Source organism: Euleptes europaea, chromosome 7, assembly GCF_029931775.1.
Source record: "Euleptes europaea isolate rEulEur1 chromosome 7, rEulEur1.hap1, whole genome shotgun sequence".
In the NCBI taxonomy this organism is placed as follows: Eukaryota; Metazoa; Chordata; class Lepidosauria; order Squamata; family Sphaerodactylidae; genus Euleptes; species Euleptes europaea.
The window spans coordinates 11,783,416-11,804,461 of NC_079318.1; the positions used below are offsets into that span (position 1 = coordinate 11,783,416).

The 21,046-nt window shown below is 42.2% G+C and overlaps 1 protein-coding gene across 2 annotated transcripts in view; it reads right to left on the reverse strand.

Annotated features, from left to right (window-relative positions):
- Nucleotides 1–21,046, reverse strand: part of SYNE1 (spectrin repeat containing nuclear envelope protein 1) — a 437,649-nt gene that overhangs the window by 61,257 nt on the left and 355,346 nt on the right. For both annotated transcript variants that reach the window (XM_056853653.1, XM_056853652.1), the window contains 6 exons: nt 20,539–20,773; nt 19,062–19,256; nt 17,455–17,580; nt 15,521–15,676; nt 13,583–13,741; nt 13,049–13,215 (listed from right to left, as the gene is read on the reverse strand). In XM_056853653.1, coding sequence (XP_056709631.1) covers nt 13,049–13,215; nt 13,583–13,741; nt 15,521–15,676; nt 17,455–17,580; nt 19,062–19,256; nt 20,539–20,773 — 1,038 coding nt within the window. The remainder of the gene's footprint in view (nt 1–13,048; nt 13,216–13,582; nt 13,742–15,520; nt 15,677–17,454; nt 17,581–19,061; nt 19,257–20,538; nt 20,774–21,046) is intronic.

The window sequence follows — 21,046 nt, forward strand, 5'->3', positions numbered from 1 at the left end:
CCTCAAATGTGTTTTCTACTATGTTTCATGTGCGATGTAGGATGCCTTTAATTAGTAGCAAAACCAGCTGTATAGTTTTACTGAGAATCACTTCATGTGCAGCAAGGTTGTTCCCCATTAAATAATTCTTTTTTGCTGATTCCAGATTTCTAAAAGATCAAGTCTTTTAAAGGTCAGACCTCAGTTTGCCATCAATTAGCACCCATTTAATTCCCTACTGGATATGAAAGTGACAGAAAAGAAACACATAAAATAAAATCAATCAGAAAGTTGCCTGCCTTGTCACATCGCAATTGCAATCAGGGAGGTCTGAATCCACACTGCCGTCATCTGCCATCTTCACGCCACATAAATCTGCCGAAACCAGCATTAAACTTTCCAGGATTAAATAGAAGAACATTCAGTCCAAAAGCTAGTAAAGCTAGACTGAGTTCCATACAACACTGTGCAAAAAAATGCTCGCACACCAAACAAACGTTAGTAATAGGCTGCCTGATAATATGAGACTGAGCTGTGACAAGTGGTCATGTTTCTAAATAAAACTTACATTCATCAACATGTGCCAGGACGATCTCCTGGAATGTAGGCCATGAATGGGGGAGGGGAGGGGGTAAAGGCCTTGACTGTAGATAGTGAACAGTTGTAGACTCAACTGTGTAAAGGAAGGCAGCCCTGAAAAAAGTGTGTCTCCTTATAAACATAGCAAAATGCTTTGGATGTGGGAGAGGGGGAGAGATAGTACATGGGTCGTTTAACAGGGGAGAGTTTAGAGGGAGAAAGATATTTACTGCAAGTGCCAAAACATCCACAACCAAGTCAGATAACGATAAGAATGAGCAAAGAAACCATGCAGCTGGGCAGATACACATGATTAGTGCAGCTTGAAGTAAAGTTGCACATGAAAACAGAATTATTAAATGAAAAGCAATAACCACACATTACTGATTAGAACATCCACCCTGAAATCAATGGGACTTCAACAAAATGTCCTTAATAAATGTCTCTAATTTTTTAAAGAAATGTTCCTCTAAATAATGCTAATGTCTGAATGTTATATGCTGACTTCCATAGTTGATAAAAACTGGGTGTCCTAAGTCCAGTCACTGTCTCTGCCTCATCTACTTCACAGGGTTGTTGCAAGGATAATATAGAGGAGAGGGGATGATTTAAGTCACTTTGTGTCTCCATTAGGGAGAAAGGCGGGAAGTGAATGAAGGGCCCAAAATTCAGTCTCACTCTCCCACTACTCTGACCCTCTCAGTCACTGGCCACCATCTACTCATACAGCTGGGTTGTGTTTCTCAGAGCACCTCAACGGTAGTGTTACAGGCTTTGACATATTAGAGCACATGAACATAATGTCAGCTCTGGGCTCACTTGACAAATCCCACAAATCAACCTCTAGGCAGGTCTTCCGTAGAAAGATGATTTATTGAGAAATACACAGCGAGTTGCAGAAATTGACGTGTAAATAAGCAAGGACACTAATGGGGGGAAACTCTAAGGGTACAGAAGATATATAGTGAAAGTGAACATTCTGGAGAGGGAACATTCTGGAGGACTACTGGTTGCTACCACAACCCCCTGATAACACTTGCTCTTCCCAGGGTAGAGCAAGACACAACCTCAGATCAGAATAACAGTTCGACCTTGGAACACCACCTGGCTTAACCACTGAGTACCAGGCCGGTGCCTGACATTCTGCCCCCTCTTAGGCCCCCCTCCCCCTCCCATGTCAAGTGGGAAGGGACTATTCGGGTATGACACATGGAACTGGCGGATCAGCCGGGGGCCAGAGATGTGGTGGTGAGCAACCCATTCATCATAAGCAGGACTGAAGTTTTTCCAGCGAACAAGGTACTGGAGCACCCCCCTGTGGATACGGGAGTTAAGGATTTTGGAAACTTCGAAGTGCTCCCCCCCCCCATGTTAGGTACCTCCGGAGAAACTTCTAGATGCCACTCGGGCGAGGGAATATGTTGTTTCAAGAGGCTGATATGAAACACCGGATAGATCTTCCTCAAAGCTTTGGGGAGGGAGAGTTCCACGGTCACTTTATTGACGATTCTAGATATGGGAAAAGGTCCCACAAATCTTTCACTAAGGGATCGGAGGTTTTTGGTGGACAGATACACTAGATCCCCCACCTTAACTTCCCAACCAGGCAAACAATGTTTATCTGCTTGGATCTTGTATTTCCGTTTAGCCCGTTTTAGATTCTTTTGTAACCAGGGCCAAGTGGTCTGAATTGCATGGACCCACTCCATTATGTCGGCACCTCCCTCCTCCCTCGAGACGTCAACACTGCCTAGGGGACCGAACTCTCTCCCATACACTGTGTAGAACAGGCTAAACCCTGTAGATTGCCAAATATGCTTATAATAATGCAGTGCATCAAACGGCAAGAGGTCGATCCAGTCATCCTGATGGTAATTGACATAACATCACAAGTAACACTCCAAGACAGCATTCACCCATTCGGTCCATCCATCTGTCTGAGGGTGAAACACACTTGAAAGCTCTACCCCCACCAACTTGAGAAAAGCCCTTCAAAACTTGGCTACATATTGAACCCCGCGGTTGGAAATTATCTTGCACTGAAACGAGTGATATTTGAAGACATGTGACAAACAAACGGGCCAATTTTTGGGGGGACGGCAAGCCCACACAGGGAATCAAATGCACTTGCTTGGAAAACAGATCAGTAACTACCCATAGTACCGTTTTCCCCCTACTGAGAGGAAGATCAGTCATAAAGTCCATAGCAATAACTTCCCACGGCTTTGAGGGAGTTTCCAATGGCTGCAATAAGCCGGGGGGCTTCCCTGGGGGTCATTTGGCGATGCCACAAGTGGGACAACTGCAAATGAAGGAATCCAAATCCGATCTCATTTTGGGCCACCAAAACTGCCTGCGGAGCAGGTGTAGTGTCTTTACGAAACCAAAATGCCCTGCAGACTTCGCCCCATGGGCAAGACCCAACACCTCCCCCGGGAGTACTTCAGGTACATACAACTTAGTGTCGTTGAACCACAGCATCCCTTGCTGCATGAGATTCCCTGGGAGGACCTTGTTTAACTGCTCCGTTTGATATCCCTGGACCAAAGCGTCCCTGAAGGAAGTAGGCAACCGCTCCAAGAGAGGCGCGTCAGTAATTGGGAGTTCAGAGGGCTCCTCGGGAGTAGGGCTCGCAGGCTCTCCCGACACACCAGTCGACTGTGGCGGAGAAAAGAGGGGCGAGCGTCTCACTAGGGCGTGATACTTCCCTGGCCCGTTGTGTTTGGGCATGTTGTGTTTGCCAACATAGGCATCAGACCCCTCTGTGGGGAGTGAAAAGAGATTCTGTGGGGCGCTCCACTTTGCTCGGGTATTGGGGAAGCCGGGATAGAGCATCCGCCAGCTGGTTTTGTTTCCCAGGGACACGGCACAGTACAAACTTGAACTTAGAAAAGAAATCCGCCCATCTCACTTGTTTGGCGGAAAGTTTGTGAGTCCCTGTTAGGGCTTCTAAGTTCTTGTGATCAGTCCAAACCTCGAAGGGGGTGTCTGCCCCCTCTAGAAAATGTCTCCACACCATTAAAGCATGTTTCACTGCGGCGGCTTCTTTTTCCCATATGGGCCAGTTCAGCTGGGATTGGGAAAACCTTTTGGAAAAATAAGCGCAGGGGTGCAGCTGACCATCCTCCCCCCACTGCAAAAGCCCCCCCCCCATGGCTACCTCCGAGGCATCTACCTGAACGACGAATGGCCGGCCCCAATCCGGATGCTTCAATACAAGCTCAGAGGTGAACAATCGTTTAAGTGTGTCAAAAGCTCTTTGGCACTCCGGTGTCCATTCAACCCGAGTGGATGGCAGGGTTGCTGCATTCCCCTTACCCTTGGTTTTGAGGAGGTCGGTTATGGGTAACACAATGTGGGAGAAGTTGTGGAGGAACCCCCTGTAAAAATTTGCGAACCCGAGAAACTGTTGGACTTGCTTCCGGGTTGAGGGCAGCTCCCAGTCCACCACTGCTCGAACCTTTTCGGGATCCATGGCTAGTCTTTGGTGCGAGATTATGTACACCAGAAACATCAATTGGTCTCAGTGGAACTTGCACTTGGAGACCTTAGCATAGAGTTGGTTCTCTCTGAGGCGCCGTAGCACCTCTTTGACCATGGCAACATGCTCTTCGTAAGTATTGGAGTAAATCAGAATGTCATCCAAGTAAACCACCACTCCTTTAAACAACAGGTCATGCAGGATTTCATTAATTAATTGTATGAAGACCCCCGGAGCGCCTTTTAACCCAAAAGGCATCACCAGGTATTCAAACATCCCAAAACAGCTGAAAAAGGCAGTCAGTGGTTCGTCCCCCTCCCGGATTCTCACCTGATAATACGCTTCAACCAGATCTAGTTTGGTGAAAATGCGCCCCTCTTTCAGCTGACTCAATAAATCAGAGATCAGGAGGATGGGATAGGCGTTGGTTTGGGTGACTGCATTGAGTCTGCGAAAGTGTATGCACAAGCGTAAATCACCCGTTTTCTTTCGTACAAAAAAGGCTGGGGCGCAATTAAGTGCAGTGGAGGGTCGAATGAATCCACAAACCAAATTTGTGTCTAAAAAGTCTCTGAGCACAGACTTCTCTTTGGGGCTCATTGGATAAATTTTACTCTTGGGTAACTTGCCTTCCCCCACTACCTCAATAGCACAGTCTGTTCTGTGGTGGGGAGGCAGTACATCACACTCCTTCACATCAAAAAACATCAGCAAAGTCCACAGTTGGGGGGGGGGGTTGGAGGCGCCATTAGGTTGCGCCACCATGGCTAGTGTTTTAACTGCAACTTCTCTACGATGACGGTCGCACTGTGGCTGAGTGAACTCAATGGTTCTGGCTCCCCAGTCAATAGTGGGGCTGTGCCCATGCAGCCAATTCTCCCCCAAGATCACTGCCTATCTTATGCCCGGTGCTATTGTGAAGCGTAACTGTTCCCAGTGATGGCCCATGGCCACTCTGCCGGTGCGACGGTCTACTGCCCCCCCCCCTGAAAATCACTGCCATCCATTTGGGCAAACTGGACAGGTTGGGGCAGACGCACCGACTTTACGTTTAAGGCCTTAAAGGTGTCTTCATTAATTAAGGTATGGGCGCAACCGGAATCTACTAAGGCCTTAACATATATCTGGGGACCCCCCTTGTGATGTTGTAAAATAACATCTAAGAAAACCGTGTCCCCCACTTCGCTCACCATTAGTGGAGCTTTAGGTTGTACAGGAGCAAGGGTCTGCGGTGGCGCTCCATTTACTGCAGACCCGTTTTTTGCCAGGTCAGTGGATGTCAGATTCAGCGCCGAGGCTCCCCAGTCCTCCTCCTCAATCTCATGGTATTAATGTTGTACATATGCAGAAAATATTCAATGTAAAACCTAGCTACACATATAAAGAGGTTTAATTTCCTTTTAAAAGGAAGAACAATATTCTTTGCTAGAGGCTTCTGCTTCTATTACACTGTCAGAGGCTTCACTAATTTTCCAGCAATACGTTCTATTCTATTTTTACAAAAGACCTTTCCCAGATGAGAAACGGTTTCCTACTTCTTATATAACTATTGGAATAAGAAACCGAATGTCAGATTCCAATGACTTCATATGCAGATATGCTCTCCACCTACCCATGTGATGCTGTAATGTTGTAATGTAAACAATAATTGTATTTTATGATTTAAACATGAATGCTATATGCTAGAACTTAATGAATGGGTTCAAACTAAATGTATTTTTCTGTAAATGAGAATGATACTAAAATTGAAAATATAGAGTGATCACAAAGCTCAAAACTGATTGTTTATAGTTTAGCAAAATCCCATAACCTAAATTGGAATGCCCATCAAAAAGCAGTGTCCAACAAAATTAAACCTGGGGTTGGTGCTATTGTCAACTTTTTTCACACCAAAGGTGGCAAATATATTCCAGGGGCTATTCAGGTTTTTAACCTGAAAATTACCCCAATTATCCTCTTTGGTGTTGCCATCTGGATAATAGTCATCAATGAATCTATAGATCGTCCACTGCTTCAGTTCTTACGAAAACTCCTAAATGCCCCTCGATGTGTTGCTGGCGTTACTCTTCGTTCCGAGTTTGGCCAAATGTCACTTGAAGCTAGGGCGTGGTTGGCCGCCTTTAAACTACACCTTAAACTGTGCTTTAGCACTGAGGGGTTCCTAGCTTCTCTGAAGCATGACCCTTTTAAATACTCGTGGCAAAAAATCTTAGATGAGAAACTGTCGTTGTTGGGCTTCTCACAGGATATGTTATTAGATCTTGGGAAAACTGACGTTTTTATCAAAATTAAAAAGCGCATTAAAGAGCTTGATTATAACAGCAGTACTTTTCATGCTCTGTTCATCCCAGTTCTTCGGAATACTCCCTCCACGTGGTCTGCCTGCCTATACATATTATCTGACAGCTCCTTGTCTCTCTAGAGCTTTTTGCTTGGCTAGATTGAATGCTAACCCTTCCATGGTAATGCAGGGCAGAATTCTGAATATACCATACTCAGACAGGATCTGCCCTTGCTCTTCTGGCTCTATTGACTCATTAGCCCATGCCCTTTTGGAATGCTGCTTTTACGAGGAACTTCGATCACACTATATTTCCCCCCTTTTAATATACAAATCCAATTCCTCTGTGACTGACATAATGCCTTTTTTACTAAGCGATAGGGACCCCAAGGCTACATTGTCAGTTGCAAGATTTGTTTCAATCCTTATATCCCTCCAACACTAGATATATGCTGCTCAAGATCAATTGATCAAGGAGCTTCTAAGGGATAAAAGGAAAAGGAAATTCTTTTAGCAAAATAGCCTCCTGGAAGTGGAAGTCCAAATAAGGTAATGGAATAGGAGGCTACTGAGCATTTGCAGTAAACTGTCTCTTGATTGAGAATCAGTTTCACATACATTGAGAATTGGTTTCACATCCATAAGGTGACTGAAACAGTACAAATACAGGCACAGAAAGGCTTATTTGACTGTTATATTTTAAGTGTTGAATTTTAAAACTGAATAGTATGTAGAACTTGCTTGCTTTACTGTATACATTGTTACTATATATTGTTACTGAATATTAAGACTTTGTAATACTTGCATATACACATATATACACAATTACATTGAAGTACATCAATAAAAATACTTGCTTTTTTAAGTGAGTAAAGTAGTTGAGTCCTGCTTAGTAGGTGACTATCTGAATAAGATAACATACCACTTCTCAGGAAGGGGTCAATTCTAAGAGCATAGTCACTCAAAAGGCACTGACCTGCTTCAGTAGAAACAAATTGTTGAAGAAGTAAGTAGCCAGGCAAGAGAAGCACCTGCACAAAGAGAAAGTAAGTGCTACCTATGTATTAAAGTTAAACCCTGCTATTGCTTTCACTAGAAGGGCTTTTAGAGCCCCGTGGCGCAGAGCGGTTAGCTGCAGTACTGCAGTCCAAGCTCTGCTCACAACCTGAGTTCAATCCTGACGGAAGTTGGTTTCAGGTAGCCGGCTCAGGGTTGACAGCCTTCCATCGTTCCGAGCACCCAGCTTTCTGGGGGTAAAGGGAAGATGACTGGGGAAGGCACCGGCAAACCACCCCGCAAACAAAGTCTGCCTAGTAACATCGGGATGTGATGTCACCCCATGGGTCAGGAATGACCCGGTGCTTGCACAGGGGACCTTTACTTTTACCTTTTAGAAGGGCTTTTTGCTCATGTTGAAGGTAATCACTTTTTCTGATTTTGTGGCGCTGATTTTGTAATTAAAGTGAAAAATGTTGGTTGGGGGATAGAGTGCTTGGTTTGTGGTGGGGATTATTTTATTCTATTTTAATGAATTTTCTGAATTTTTTTAATGACATTGATTAATTATGCTGTCACTTTGAGCCCTTTAGGATAAATGGATAATAATGCTTTAAAATAATATATACAATGGGTAACCTGTTGGGAAATCTATGTAAGCTAAGTTGGAAAAAAGGTGGGTATGAATGTAAACAAAAACAATAATTCTGGAATATCATGCACCATCTCAGCTCTGCTGTAGCAATTAAACCTCAGTTAAATGCAGATTAAAGCTAAGCAAGAAAGGGATTTACCTAGTGTACAGCTAAAAAATGACAAGGGTGTTAAGTGCAGAGTAAGCAAATTAGTAGAACAAACTGTAGTCCCTGTGAGACCAAAGACAGCAAAGGTTTAAAACTAAGGCAAATTTAAAGACAGACTCCTAGTCTCCCAAAGAAGCACATATCTGAGACCTTTCATATAGCTGGAATATACAGCAAATAAATGATTTCTTCTCACATATATTTAACCTGTGGAATTTGATTCCACAAACAGTAGTGATGGCTACTGGCTGAGATGGCTTTACAAGAAGATTAGACCTATCCTCCACGGATTTGTTTAGTCACACCTATTATCCATGATGGCTAAATACAATCTCCAGATTCAGATACCGTATGCCTCTAAATGCCCATTGCTGGGAAGCCAAATTGAGCCACTGTTTCCGTGGTCTGTGTCTCCTTTCCAGTTGTATTTGACTAGACACTAGATGGACTTTCACTGTGGGCCAAACTAGATGCTGCAGTTTTTAAAGAGTTGGGTCTGGCTTCCCCAGGCTCATTTTGTTGTGTTCCCTGCAGCCAAACGGCAGCTGTGGGGAATGGCTTCTTTTAAAAAAGAAAAGAAAAAAGAGAAAGAACTCAAACAGGCTCAGAGCAGCATTGTTTTCCTGTGCAAAAACTGCATGGGCGGAGTTATTTCCCCAATTTTGCTATTCCATGTGCAGATACTCCATGTAGATGCTCCTGCTCTAGCACCCTCCAGCTTAAGGGGCTTGCAGTCAGGTAATATTGAAACGTGTGGGTCAGGGGTTATGACAGCCCTTTACCATAATGTCAGATTTCTGGTGGAGGGGATGAGGACAGGAGCATGACAGTGGTAAGGGGGCTGCGAATTTTGGTATGAGCATGTTTGAGGTGAACTTGCTAGGTTCAAAGGTGCTGGTCAGATGTAAGCCGATCGCCCAGTCTGGTTGTGCAGCCATATCATCTCCCAAACAGGTTTGCATTGGGTTTTTGCAAAACTGCACATGTGCAAAAATGTTGCCAGTTCAAACTGATTGGCAGCCATTAGCATCAATATGTCCTACTCAGACAAACACAGAATTGTAGGCTTTTAATTAAAACACAGCATTTATTTATGACTGATTCATATGTCCTGTGACTGCGTATTTAAACAATTGCCTACCTAGTGCAGCATTTATGCAGCAAGTATGGAGGAGCAGAAGAACACAGTTGGGCTGAATGAGAACCCACATACATGAAAAGCCAGCTGAGCTATACTGCATACTTAGGAAAGAATACAGTGAAGCAACCTGCAGAACAGTCAACACTCAAGCCGGAAAAATCAACTTCCTGTTTGCAACCAGAAAATGTGACCTGAACAAAATGTGAGCTGAATTGCTTTCAAGCATTTCTAAACAATGGTTACTCATTGGTGAGTAAAAGGCTTTCTGCGTATGCTCAAAGGCATGCATTCTTTTACACAAGATGATTTGCAATTATTTATTAAAATCAGATACCAGGCTGAGTGACTGGACTTTCATTTTTTATTCCCTGCCCCCCGCATAAATGTATCTGTGACTTGAGATGAACCTTTACCTCACCTTCTTTATTTCAAAATGTATGTATCTAGGTTTCTAAAGAAGGAACTAATGGACACCTAAAGGACATTGACACTATTCATAGCACATGCAGCCTTCTTGGAAGTCACACTGATGACTATAAGCTATTGTTGTAGGTAAAATTGGTAAATGGGTTTTAGAATTAAATACTTATAAGACATGAAGTCACAGACTGTGTGACACTACAAACTTGTGGACTTCAAAATGGAATTGACATTTTTCAGATACAGTATATTGTGGTAAATTAGTACTATTGCTTTAAGGACAACTCTAGAAAGGAGAGGTTCAGGTCTTGTGACCATAACTGGAGGAGGATTTAGAGTTACTGAAACCTAGTTGTGACCTGTTCTGATAGTTGTCTGTTGTGTTACTCCAACTGCAGAAATATGACTTGACCCTCCAACATGTTCCTGGCAAGGAAATATTCATTGCAGACTCATTGTCAAAAGCTGTACTACCAAACAAATGGATATTGTATTCTATTTTACCACAAAACAGTTTAAATGTATGTTTCTTTTTAAACTACTATGATATAACCTATACAGTTTTTAAGTTACCTTCTGAAATATCTTTGTATCATTTGTTTTAACTTTCTATTGGCAAAACACCGCCATAAATTTTTACATTACTACCAAACAACTTGATCCCAGATGACACTGACACAGAAATGAAAGTAGTCTATGGGGTGGTCCCTGTAACCACTATTGACATGGATTGCATGACATGCTTGGAACACTGAGCAAGCCAAGATCCTCAGCTACAGTCCCTGCTTAAATTTACACAAGCAGGCTGGACACAATGGAGGATGCACGTAGACCCCAATCTGCAGTCATAAATGGCTCATGAAAGATGTTATTTCCCTACAGGATGGTCTTATAATGACAGGTGACAAGATCATCACACCCCCAAATGAGAACAAAAATACTTACTTCACTACTCAGATCACACCAAGACATCCAGAGGACGAAGGCAAGAACAAAGCAGCTCATGTACTGGCTGCAGATGACCCAGCACATAGAACAAATGATCAAAAGATTTCACATAGTATTCTAGTTGACAAAGTGGGAAAATGTGGTTTAGATCATATTATTGTTAGGTGGATCTGTAACTGGTTGACAGATCACACCCAAAGAGTGCTTGTTAATGGTTCCTCATTCACTTGGAGAAAAAGTGACCAGTGGAGTTCTTCAGGGATCTGTCCTGGGCCCTGTGTTGTTCAACATCCTTATAAAGGATTTGGATGAAGGACTAGAGGGGATGCTTATTAAATTTGCAGATGATACTAAATTGGGAGTGGTAGCAAATACAGTAGAAGACAGAGCCAGGATACAAGATGATCTTGACAAGCTGGAGAACTGGACTAAAACTAATAAAATGCACTTCCACACAGATAAATGTGCAGTTCTACATTTAGGTAGGAAAAATCAAATGCATAATTATAGGATGGGGGAGACTTGTCTGAGCAGTAGTGTGTGCAAAAAGGCTCTTGGGGTCTCAGTAGACCAAACACATGAGTCAGCAGTGTGATGCGGTAGTTAAAAAGGAAAATGCGATCTTGGGCTGTATCAACAGAAGTATAGTGTCCACATCACGCGAAGTGCTGGTATCACTTTACTCTGCTCTGGTTAGACCTCACCTAGAATATTGTGTTCAGTTTTGGGCACCGCAATTTAAGAAAGATGTAGACAAGCTGAAACGTGTCCAGAGGAGAGCAACAAAGATGGTGAGGGGTGTGGAGACCAAATCATATGAGGAAAGGTTGAAGGATCTGGGTATGTTTAGCCTGAAGAGGAGAAGACTGAGAGGGGATATGATAACCATCTTCAAGTACTTGAAGGGCTGTCACATAGAGGAGGGTGCCGAGTTGTTTTCTGTTGCCCCAGAGGGTTGGACCAGAAACAATGGGTTGAAATTAAATTAAAAGAGTTTCCGTCTAGACATTAGGAAGAATTTTCTAACTGTTAGAGCGGTTCCTCAGTGGAACAGGCTTCCTCGGGAGGTGGTAAGCTCTCCTTCCATGGAGGTTTTTAAGAAGAAGTTAGATGGCCATCTGTCAGCAATGCTGATTCTATAACCTTAAGCAGATGATGAGAGGGAACACATCTTGGTCATCTTCTGGGCATGTAGTGGGGGTCACTGGGGGTGGAGGTAGTTGTGAATTTCCTGCATTGTGCATGGGGTTGGACTAGATGACCCTGGTGGTACCTTCCAACTCTATGATTCTATGAAAGGATGCACAGTATGTCAGGAGCAGAGACCAAGTAATCCAAAGGAGTTGCTATTGCTGCAGGAAATCCCAGACCTTCCATGGAATAAGATAGTGGCAGACATCTTTGACTTGGGCAGGTGTTCATACCTGCACTTAGTGGACTACTACTCAAAGTTTCCAGAAGTCCTGTGCATTTCAAATAAATCAGCACATTCTGTTATTGCCAAAATGAAAGCTGTGTTTGCTAGACATGGCATCCCGCAGAGAATAGTGAGTGATCATGCGCCATTTGCCAGCAGATAAATCTCACATTATGCCAGATCTTGGGGAATAAAATTCACTCACAGCGGCCCAGAATAACAACAATCAAAAGGAATGGCTGAATGCATAATTCAGACTATCAAATTAATGTTTTGTAAAACTGCTGCATCAGGTGAAGATGCCCACCTAGCACTTCTGAAACTAAGAAACACACCTGTGACTGGCCTGAAATACTCCTCAGCACAGTTACTGACGGAACGCATGCTGAGGATGACTCTCCCATCCACTCGTATAGTACTTCAGCCTGCAGGTCCCCAAGTGGTAGGAGGCCAGCTTCAACAGTTACAAGAGAGGCAGAAAGAATACTATGACCAGACAGCTAAACCACTGCCTGTTTTCCATCCACAGGACCAAGTATGCATGGAAACATCAGAGGGCTGGAAGCCTGCAAAGATAATAGCATCATGCCCAGAGCTACAGTCATATTATATTGAAAATCCAGTGGGAAAAAGGTATCAGTGCAACAGAAGGCACCTGATGGTCAACTCAGTACCCCCAGCATTCCACAAGCAAAGTCAGAGCAATGCACAGTCTCTGAGCCACAACCTGACCAAGCAGAGGCCATGATACAGTCTCGCAAATCTCAGGCTGCCCTGCAACAACCAGGAGACCAATTCACCAGAAGTGAATGCTTGATGTGCATGTCAACACAATATCATGAATGAGCTCAGATATTAAGTGAGCAATACAGTAGCTCACCATGAAAAGTAAGTATTACTGAAGAAACAGAAACAGAAAAACAGAGATGTGGTATATTGTTACTATTGCTTTAAGGACAACTCCTAGAGGCTCTATAACGTTTAAACAGTTCAACTATTTTACCTGGCCGCAATGAGATCTAGAAGGTGCTGCCATCTGTCACTGACTTTGCCAAGCTTATACTCAATCTCCAAAGCTTTGCTTTCATGGCTTGCTTTAGCTAGTCGCTCTCCCATTTGCTGGAGCTGGATTTTATTCTCTTGGGCAACTGAAATTTCATCTTGATAATCCTAGATGACACAGGGATACATAGGGATCAGAGGGCTTACTCAATACACATTCCTGCTCAGAACTATAGCAAACAGGAACTTTGTATTGCTTGATTGGAGAAGTTCAACAAAGATAATACTAGCATGCAAATAATGCTAGCTACATATATTTGTTATCATTCAGAAGCTGTTTACAGGAGAATGACTTGAGATAAATAAAGGCACAGGAGGAACTAAACCGTAAGTGCAAATGATTACACTGGATCCTGTTCAAATGTTCAACAAACCTAGAATCACTAGCAATTTAGGCTTCGATAAACTGAGAATACTTGTAGAAGTATTGTAGAATACTTGTAGAATCCCAATAACATAATCAGAAGCACTGTACCTTTTTGAGTTTTTCTATCATTTCCTCAATGAGGATATCTCCATTCTGGGACACTTTGCTCTCCATCTGTGTCAACCATTCACAGAGCTCTTTGTTCTTCTCACTGAAGACAGCCCACTCATTCAGTCTCTCGCTCACTTGCTGCCGTCTCAAGGAAACCTTAACATGTAACGCAGGAGGAAATGACACAGTCAGTTTATGATGATAAAAGAACTCCAAGTACCATCACAAAACAGTGCAACACAGTTGTCTCTCAAGCAGAAGAGAAGTGGATCTATAGCTTACATGATTCCTTTAACAGCTCAATGATAATTGTTAATCTCCAATTACTTCTGGGTCAAATCCCACTTAAGGTAGAAAGACACAAAGACCGGGGCTCACAAGGTTGAGCTGCCATTTCAAATAATGATAGCTTTTGGCACTGCAGAAAAGATTGTTGCTATCCTATACTAGATGGAGGCCAGAGTTAGGGCTCAGGACATCCCCACACAAACTGATGAAAGTGTGTTGTGGAGTCATGTATTAATGTATTAACTGGCTCTTAAAATGAATTATAATTTGAGGACTTTCCTACAGATCATTGTAAGTCTAGTCTAAAATGCTTTCCTGGCCCCATCTGTCATTCACATTGCTATTTTTTTTTCTATCTTTGCCTAATGGGCTTTTAAAAGGCTTGGCACTAGTGCAATATGCTACTGAATTCATAAACTTAGCAAACACTTGTGTAGTGTATCCAGTTATGTTGATCTAGTTTGCACTCCCAGCCAGGTGTCCCTGGAGCATTAATTTGATAAATCTGATAAATAAAGAGATGACTGATGACATCAAAAAATCAGTAGGCAGTAAATAAAGACTCACAGAGACCCAGGGCAGTGAAATGAAAAGGAAATGAGTGTCTGGCAAACAAAAGTTCCCTTGATATAAAACCATAATGACTCTATTCTGATCTTAAAATTGTGGACTAAAAGAAGATTGGATAGATGCTAACAGGTCTTAGAAAGAAAATACCACTCATGCCCTGCTAATTTTCAAGACAATTGCATAACAACAATTCAAGAGAATCCTACTTACTGCAGCTGTTTCTTCTTTTCTCTAATGTTCAGGTCTTTCTGAATTTACATGAACATCTCCACTCAGGAAGTGAACACTTACAAAATGACTGCAGACTCTTATTTGCAGGTTGTTTTTTTTAAGACAGAAATTATATCACATTTCCTTTTGTGGTTGTCTAAGCTCTAGCATCAGAACAAGTAGGTCTCTAGCTACTCTACTTGTAAACTTTGCTGTAGCATGTAAGCTGGCCACCACCAGTAGGTAGAACGCTGATAAGCCATTGATCACAGTCAGCATGGCACTTCTGGTGTTTCTAATCTAATGAATAAAAATAATTGGCTTCCTGGGACAGTACAACAGGGGTGTTGAACTCACTTGTTACAAAGGCCAGATATGATATGAATGTCACTTGGTCGGGCCAGGCCATGCCTCGCTAGCCCAGATTGAGAATGGGGTGGTGGTGGCTGCCTCAGCTGGCTCGCAGGCCAGATAAGAGCTCTCAAGGATGCGGATCCGGCCTGCGAGCCTTGTGTCTGACACCCCTGGTCTAGAACATCCTACTAGCTGCTAGATGTGCTATAAAGTAACATCAGCCCAAACCTGTAATGTGGTTTCGAGGTTCTAGTGCAGTCAGAGCTTTGAACAACAAAAGCAGCATCTTGGGCAAGATCTGCTTGTATCTACCTACACAGCCTCAATCTCTTCTATCAGCCTTGAAAATAAGAAGTTTATTTATTGAATCTCAAAATGTATTTAAGTAGCTCTGTGAGTTATACAATGTTCTCCCCAGTTCCACATCAGAACAACACTTCAGCCATTACTCTGCACTCGTTCTCCATTCTAGCCCAAAAGTTCTTTTCCCCCCCAGCTTTAATATTACTTTACCTGGTGACACAGCTCTTCCCACTGTCTATGCAGAAGATCAATGCGCTCATTGAGAACCAAGATATCATCAGCGCTGATGCAAGTGGACAGGTTCTCCTTTAACAAAGTCAGGTGGGCAAGATCGTCTGTCCATCCCTCAGCAGCACCTTCCAGTTCCTAGATTTTATGAAGAAATCAGCATAGGGAATTTTGTTAGGTTTATTTTTTGCTTTTGATGATTATGCACCGCTTTCTAAAATATAAATCAAATCAATGATATTTGGAAGGAAAAAAATGTTTTAAGCTTCTTGCCATATTTTGACTCTTTGGCCCAGTTCAAAGTGGTAACTATGAGGAAGCTGCTCCTACAATTGCTTCCACAAAAATCAGGGCTCAATATGGCTGTAGGAACATCTGTATCTGCTTTCTATATTGTGGGATCCTGCGTGGTGGGGGAGGGTTTGGGTCACTGGGGATGTGGGCGGGGGAGGTAGTTGTTAATTTCCTGCATTGTGCAGAGGGTTGGACTAGATGACCCTGGTTGTCCCTTCCAACTCTTATGATTCTATGATTCCCATGTGGGTCTATGGGGTTTTGCAGCAAGTACGCTCATCAGCTGTATACCTCTCGGCTCCCCATGAAGTTTCATTAGTCAAGTAAAGGGACTGCAACCTAGATATGGTTGGGGAAATGGTTCTCTGCATTTCCATGTCAATGGATAACAGTGACTGATGGAAAAAAGCAAATGTCAACATCTGGGGGGAGGGGTTAGTGGGGCAAATGTATCCTCACCACAGATTTTGAGGTTAATTAGGAGCAGTCATTCCTGATGAAAAAATCAAGTACTGTTCTTTGAAAAACCCATGCAACAGAGGCAAAACCTGCCTAATCCCAGATCTGGGTGGTCTGTGGGTAACCTTCCATTCATCATTTCCATTTTGGCTGTTCCTACCATTAACCCTAGTTAAGACCTAAGCAGCCACTGACATGACAACCTAAGAAAGACCTCCCCCCCATCTCAGTTAATGGGAAACAAGCGAAAAATAACCCTTCTTCATCCCTACAATGCCCAGCTAGTTCCATAATGTCTTTTAAGTGGGGACAGAGCGGCATTGGAACACTGAGAAATGACTGCTGAGGGGAGGTGAAGGCTTTTTTAATGTCTCCTGGACTGGCTGGAGCACTCCCGTGACCTCAGGCTTCCTCCTGCCTTCTCATGTTCCATCCCTGGAAAAGGAATGAGATAAAAACACCTCCCCTGTGCCAGGCTTAAGTGGCAAAGCAGACTTCCCTCATGATTGATCAGGTAAAGATTGTACAGGAAACACTACTGCTTTCAATTCTACGTGAATAGCTTCCAGTTGCTCATAATTAACTGGCTGATTATTCATGTGACAATAATCTCAGCCTGAGTGGTTTCTTTTGGCAACTATTATCACAAATAATTATATATATTTTATTTCTTATATTAGCTTGTAAATCTGAGGTACTGTCATTTGATCATAAAGCCAACTGAGGATTGAGGAGATTGCCCGTTGTGGATGGGCTGCACTTCCCCCATCAAGGTACAGGTGTATAGCCTGGGAATGCTTTCCAAATCAGGACTGCAGATGAATATACAGATCATCCAGGACACATCCAGTGATTCTCCAATGTGCCTTCCTCCATTATAAGAAGCCTTCCTCCAGCTCAAGTGGCTCTGGAACTAAGTGAGGGGAAGGGGCCTTGCTGGAGCCAAGCTAAATAAGGAAGGGGCAGGACAGTCTGCATAGAAACAGCCCACAACATAGCCTGCTTCTTCAGTGCAAATCTTCTTGCTTGCATCTATTGCAAACGTGATGTAAACTAGTGGAACAGACTTGTCCCACTTGCCTAAAAACGGTTGCTACCACTGTTATGTTATTATAGCTATGTATGCCTTTGGAATCAGAGGGCATTCTGCCTGATTTATTTACCTTGCAATGAATCTGTTCTGTATGGAGTTCATCATGATGGTCTGGCAATGGTTGAGAGAGCTTCTTCTTGAAAGATTTTAGTTTCTCCTGGGAATCTGCTATGCCCTTTTCACATTTTTCCCAATCCTAAAAGGGAAAATATATAAATTTATTTTTTCTAGATTGAAGCAAGGGAGTAGCATAAAGGAAACAAAGTTGAATACTTTTATAACAATTAACATAAAGCAGCAGCATTTATTGAAATAGTACAAATATTTATGTATTTATTGCAAAACCTATGCAAACAGCTCTAAATATGAAAAGAAAAAACGTTTCTTTTGAAAATGTAATTAACCTATATTATGCAAGGACTCACAGTTGGATGAATAATGGGAACAAAGGAGGAAAAAGACCTGGACTCCTCCTTCATACTCACTACCACAGACTGTACTGAAGTCTATCTGACCCCATTTACAATTTTTAACATCCCTTGACCCAGCCGACTGATCAATATACATAAGACACATTGATTTTTTTAAAAAGCCCTTGCCCACGTACTAAATCTAAATCTATCTGAAATGTGAAATCAGTATAATTTCTTTCATTCCCCCCACCCCACATCTTTCCATTTGGATGACAACATACTGTAGAACTGTATACACTTTAGAACTTCCCTGCAAAAACAGTTTCTAAAATGCAGTACTACGGTATGTAAGTTACTTAGCATAATGACACTGACAAAACAATATTTTGGCAAACTGTCTACTCACAGTCCACTTGTAGCTTTATGCAAAAGAGGTAATAAAATAATAAGTTGAAACAAGGCGAGAAAAAGGCAGAATTTGCATTCACCAGAAAAAAAATGTTTTAAATATTTAAAGAAACAAGGGACAGATTAAGAGCTCAGGCACTCCATGCTTAGCCCATCTCTAAGCATAGTTTCTAAAATAAAATATTTGTAATTCAAAGTATATGGTAAACAGAATTTTTATACGGCTTGTCTTATGTGCAATGAAATTATTTTCAAAAGATTTCAGACAGAAGAGGAAGAAGAGGAAGGAGGAGAATTGGTTTATGTAACCTGCTTTTTTATACTGAAAGGAATTTTAAAGTGGCTTACAATCACCTTCCCTTCCCCTCCCCACAACAGACAACTTGTGAGTTAGGTGGGGCTGAGAAAGTTCTGAGAGAACTTTGACTAGCCCAAGGTCACCCAACAGGCTTCATGTGGAGGAATGGGGAAACCAACCCTATTCACCAGATTAGAATTTGCTGCTCATGTGGAGGAGTGGGGAATCAAACACAGACCTCTGGATTAGAGTTTGCCACTCTTAACCACTACACCACTCTTTATAGACCATTAGCTTAGATTCCGCCATAATTTCTTTTTCCCCACTAATGGCTGTAAATAAATTAACTAACTTAATTTATTTATGGACTTCTTTTAAAACAAAAATACTAAGAATTATTGAAACATCAAATATGTGGAAGAAAAAAAATGATGCCCTGTAACAACTGTATCATTCTAAACAAAACATGGAAATCAAGCACCTGGGGGAAATCTAATGCCGTTCCCATAGGGGCATAACAATATTATTGGAGGCTCTATATTCATTACCTAAACTTACTTTTAACAAGAATGTAAGCTGTTTCTTCTGTTCTTCAAGTTGGAGGCTGGCCAATTTCCAACGCTCCTGGATTTCTGAAAGTTCGGCCTGTAGGGCTGCTTCGGTCTCACCATCAGCACAGAGCAACAGCTGTTTCCCTCCTTCTACGGTTAAAATGTAGCTCCCTTGTTGTCGAAGAAGAACCTTCTCTTTAAGCTGTGAAAATCAATGATGTTTCCCAAGCATTGCTTTCATTATAGTTTCTTAGATGGAACAGAAGTATCTTAAACCTTAGGCTATAAAAAAACGCTCTTCTTTTTAGTATAAGAGAAGTTTTTTTTAAAAAGTTTTGAGGTAAAAAGATACTGCATCAGCCAAGGAAAAACCAAGCAGTGTTGACAACACTGAGGTTTCTTAGAGCAATATAATTTGATATTCGTTGCTTTTCCAAGGCAAGTTCTTTCTTCTTCCTCTTGCCCTTGCACTTTTTCATCATTAGAAATCCTCTCCCTGCTCTCAACTGCGCTCTTTTCCAGTCCCTTCCCTTTTGGTCCTTCTACCCATGGGTCTTCTGCCAACCCATAAGAGTCCTGCCTCACCTAGTCAGAACTGTGGTTATGGGAGCTGCACATAACATAAAAGAAGTATTTCTTATTGATTATGCTTTTATAACAAACTTCCTGAAGAAAGCTCAAAGGTGCTTACATAGGACTCCAATTGGTCTCCCATCCAATACTGATCAGGTTCACAAAATACTTAACTGGGGTAATGCTTCTGCTTCTGTTATTACACAAAAACCCTGTACTGCTGTTACTCATTCATAAGGTTGGGAACTGTAAAGAGATCACCATGCCTGATACTTCCCTCTTCTCCTCATCAACAGATTAGAAGTTCTTATTCTTCTCTTTCTGCTTTTCAGCATAACTGAAGGAAAGACTCTCTTCCTCCAGAGTTCTTTTCTTCCAGTTACTGCAAGTTCATCATTACAAGAGCAATCCTAAGCAGGTCTACTCAGAATCCTACTGAGATTTATTTAATGGGGTTTACTTCTAAGAAAGTATTCTTGGGAGGGCACTGTATATTTTGTATGTGCAATGTTTAGCCTATCTGAAGATTACATTTGACTTCAGCAGTAAGCACTATGAACATTCCAGAGTTGCCTAATATTTTAACTGTGAAGCTCTCTAAAGAACAAAACATATCTGAAACCTCAAACAGCAACTTTGTACAAAATCTGAGAAATAAGCAGCAATTAAGTAGGGCTCATAGATCATAGCCATATATTCCACATAATCAGATGTTATGCTGCAGATGTCAACAGTTGCTACTACAGGTGCATAAAAGCAACCTTTCCTAGTATTTAGCTTTTATGTAAAGTCAACAACTGCAGTCAGTTACAGCACTATAAAATTAATAAAACACTGCTTTAATGAAATGGATAAAACATCTTCAGAGGATGAAGATGAAAACATATTTCAGAGGATTTGCCAAAATTTACCTGCATTTCATCCAACAGAGCTCTAGCTTGCTGCAGTGGAATGGGGACTTTGCCTAGCTCACACACAGTCTGACAGGATACTTCCACTAGCCATTTGCGCAATTTCTCGGCCATCTCTCTGTATCGTTGCCACTGATGGATCTGACTGTCAATAATTCCTCTCCTCTGTTGGGCTCTGCGAATCACTCCCTGCCACTGGTTACTGAGCAGGGCCAGTTTTAGATTAAACTCATCCCTGCAAGAAAAGAGTACACAATGAAATCACTTCATGAACTTCAACCAACAAACTGAACCCCAAAAGCTCTGGTTAAGAAGGATGTTGACAAGTTGGAGTGGGTCCAGAGGAGAGCGACCAGAATGGTCAAAGGTCTGGAATCTATGCCCTATGAGGAGAGACTTGAGCTGGGTTTGTTTAGTCTGGAGAAGAGAAGGTTAAGGGGTGACATGATAGCCATGTTTTAATATTTGAAGGGATGCCATGTTAATGAGGGAACTAGCTTGTTCTCTG